This window comes from Rhodamnia argentea, chromosome 10 (assembly GCF_020921035.1).
Source record: "Rhodamnia argentea isolate NSW1041297 chromosome 10, ASM2092103v1, whole genome shotgun sequence".
NCBI lineage: Eukaryota > Viridiplantae > Streptophyta > Magnoliopsida > Myrtales > Myrtaceae > Rhodamnia > Rhodamnia argentea.
Window position 1 is genome coordinate 3,035,875 of NC_063159.1, and position 2,883 is coordinate 3,038,757.

The 2,883-nt window shown below is 37.9% G+C and overlaps 1 protein-coding gene across 1 annotated transcript; it reads right to left on the minus strand.

The window, feature by feature from the left end:
- Positions 1–403: 403 nt before the first annotated feature.
- On the minus strand, positions 404–865 carry LOC115730125 (transcriptional regulator TAC1-like). The gene has a single exon (XM_030660716.1). The coding sequence runs from the start codon at positions 863–865 to the stop codon at positions 404–406; it is 462 nt and encodes a 153-aa protein (XP_030516576.1).
- Between the last annotated feature and the right edge of the window lie 2,018 nt (positions 866–2,883).

The following is a 2,883-nucleotide window of genomic DNA, read 5'->3' on the forward strand; positions in this document are numbered from 1 at the left end:
TTGTCTATGCGTGTCTAGCTTCTCAAGACTCCTTTGGCATGCAAATCAAAAGCAAAGATGATGCTTTGTTGCTGAATTATTTAACTTCCAGAGTAGTTAATAATTCCCCAACAAAATTTTACACGCCAACCCTAGTATTAGCATAAAGAAGCAGTTTGTTACCAATCTGCTGTATGTTAGTTGCAGAGAGGAAAAGTTCGACTTTACATGGATGAATCGAAAGCACGAAGAAATTAAGTTGCAATAAACTGAGAGAATTCCTCGAAAAGGTCATGTATGAACTTCAAATGCTCAACAAGTAATTCATGCTATAAGCCATAAGAGAAAAAACAAAATTACTGGTAAAGAAGGCTACATAGAAAGGAACCTAGAAACCTTTGCGCTGCGGATGTGTACCTTAAGATCAAGACAGTTTTTTAGCACTTGCTGAGGAGCTCTCAAGAGGGCGGTCGTGACCTAGCCGAAGTTCAAGGTCCAATTCTGTCCGGTCCGAACTCGGACTCAATTGCATCCTCTCTTCTTCAACACCGTCGTCTCTCCCTTGAGCACATGCCTTATCTTCTGGACACACGGTACGTGGCCCTTTCAGGGGGGTTTTGTTACTGCTTCTCTCATCTTCGTGATTTTCAGCGGCGGCAGGGTTCTTGCTCGGGACAACTGCAAGCGATAGCGTGCTTTCCTCCATGGACTCCCTCAGCTTGGCCCTGTCTCTCCTGTGAATGTTCATGTGACCTCCAAGTGCCTGGGCATTTGAAAACCCCCGCTTGCAGAAGGCACAGGTGAAGGATTTCACAGGACCCTGATCATGTTCTGCCCTGATGAATACTTGCTCTGGCTTTTCTGGATTCGCTTGATTGATATCCATGTGTGTGTGTGTGTGTGTGTGTGTGTGTGAGAGAGAGAGAGAGAGAGAGAGAGAGAGAGAGAGAGAGAGAGAGAGGAGATGTAAAGGGGAGGAGCACGCAGTTGGGTCGGTTGTGTATGACTTATTTAAGGGATATATATGCAGGCTTACTTTCTTCAAGATGTGCTTACGTTAACCTAATTTTTAATCATTCTTAAACTGGTGTAAAAAAAATATGGAGACAAATTGTCGAATTTGGTATCCTCCCCGACAAAATCCAACTTATTTTTGAGGTGTACACTGCTATGTAAACAACAATAAGGGACACTACCACGAAAAATCTTAAATTAGTACATTTGTGAAAAATATACAATAAATTAATTTTTTGACCATAAAAAAAATATCCAAACCGATGCTCTTGTGATAAATTTACTCCAAACTAATTTTTTTTATTACTAAAAATCCCAAATCGATACACTTGTAACAAATTTACCATTCGTTAGTTTCCGTTAAATGAGTTTAATATTATGAAGAACCCTAAACCAGTACACCCGTAACAAACAGAGGATAAAAAGTCCAAATTGGTATACCCGTCAACCGTGATGAGACATGAAACTCAACAATTTGACATCAAAACTTAATGAAAATTATCAAAGGGAAAATTTATCACGGGTGCATCAGTTTGGAGTTTGTTGTGGTCCAAAAATTAGTTTAGAATAAATTTATCATGGATCTACTAGTTTGGAGTTTTTCATGGAATTAATTCTAACAGTAAAGGATAGAAGTGTAATCTCTCCATTGCTCAGGCCGGAAACAATCAGATCACGTAACACTTTCCTTCATATTTTTATGTTTTAGGTTTAGCAGTAGTCGCCCACTTAACGTATGCCGTGATCTAATGTACTATATGTCAACATTCAAGAGTAGAAAATGGGAAGATCAAAAGGCGTGGATGTTCGTGCTTCCACAAGGCTTCAATAGGTCAAAGAAAATATATATAGGCATGGTATGTAAGCCTCTCTGAGTTAGAAGCCTTGTTTTTTTTTTTTTTTTGGGTCGAAAGAGTTAGAAGCTTTATAAACACATTTTTTTTTACTGCATATGTGATGTAACTAAAATTTTTACTGTTTGTTGAAGCTGCTGACTTTGCTTTTGATCAAACGGTTCATTTTACTAAAGAAGTGTAACATAACTCAATTGCTGTTCAAGGATGTCCTCGTTCAAGGTCATTTTCAGTGCTCTCTAATTTTCATCTACGAGCGTAGATACTAACCGGGTGAAAATTGGACCCTTTTAGAATATATAATTCTAGATAATCACTCGTTGAACATTGATACATGATAAATTTCACGCATGCGCACTTTCATGGCTATAAAATGAATTTGTTAAGCTATTAGAGTATGGCAAACATTGTGCTTTATAAAATGATATCCTCATTCACACAAAAGTTCGTATGGAGAGGAAAAGTTGAAGTGCGTGTGATTTCAATATATGTGGCCCTCGTTGAAGAGTCGTTTTAATTCAAGTTCAATACAAAAAGGAAATTCGTAATAAGGTGGAAATGAATGTGAGGAATTCAATTCGAGATCTGACCTAGTACATAAGTTAATGTTTATTGCCCGACCGTTTTTTCTCTATGTTCACGGCTCTCCTATGGTTTATAACCTTTGCTATCTATTTTCATCTTTATTGTGAATATACTAACTAGGAGAAGTTGGATTCTCCTCCAAGAACTCTAGATAAGCACTCCTTGACATTGATACTTCATATTTTTCCACAAAACAAAGAAACATCCTCAGACCCCCGATGATTATAAAATGAATTGCGATTAGATGCAATTGGTCTAGGAAGCACATCCATTAATACCAGGCCGAAAAGGCACGGTTGCCATTAACTTGTTCTTGATATGTTAGGGTTTCGCAAATCATCTCTTAGGTACATATAACAACGAACTCATGAGAAGATGCTGCAACACTAGGTGCACAGCAATCGATGGATCTAAGAAGGACTTAGTAAATTAAAATGAAGCTTTTTGTATG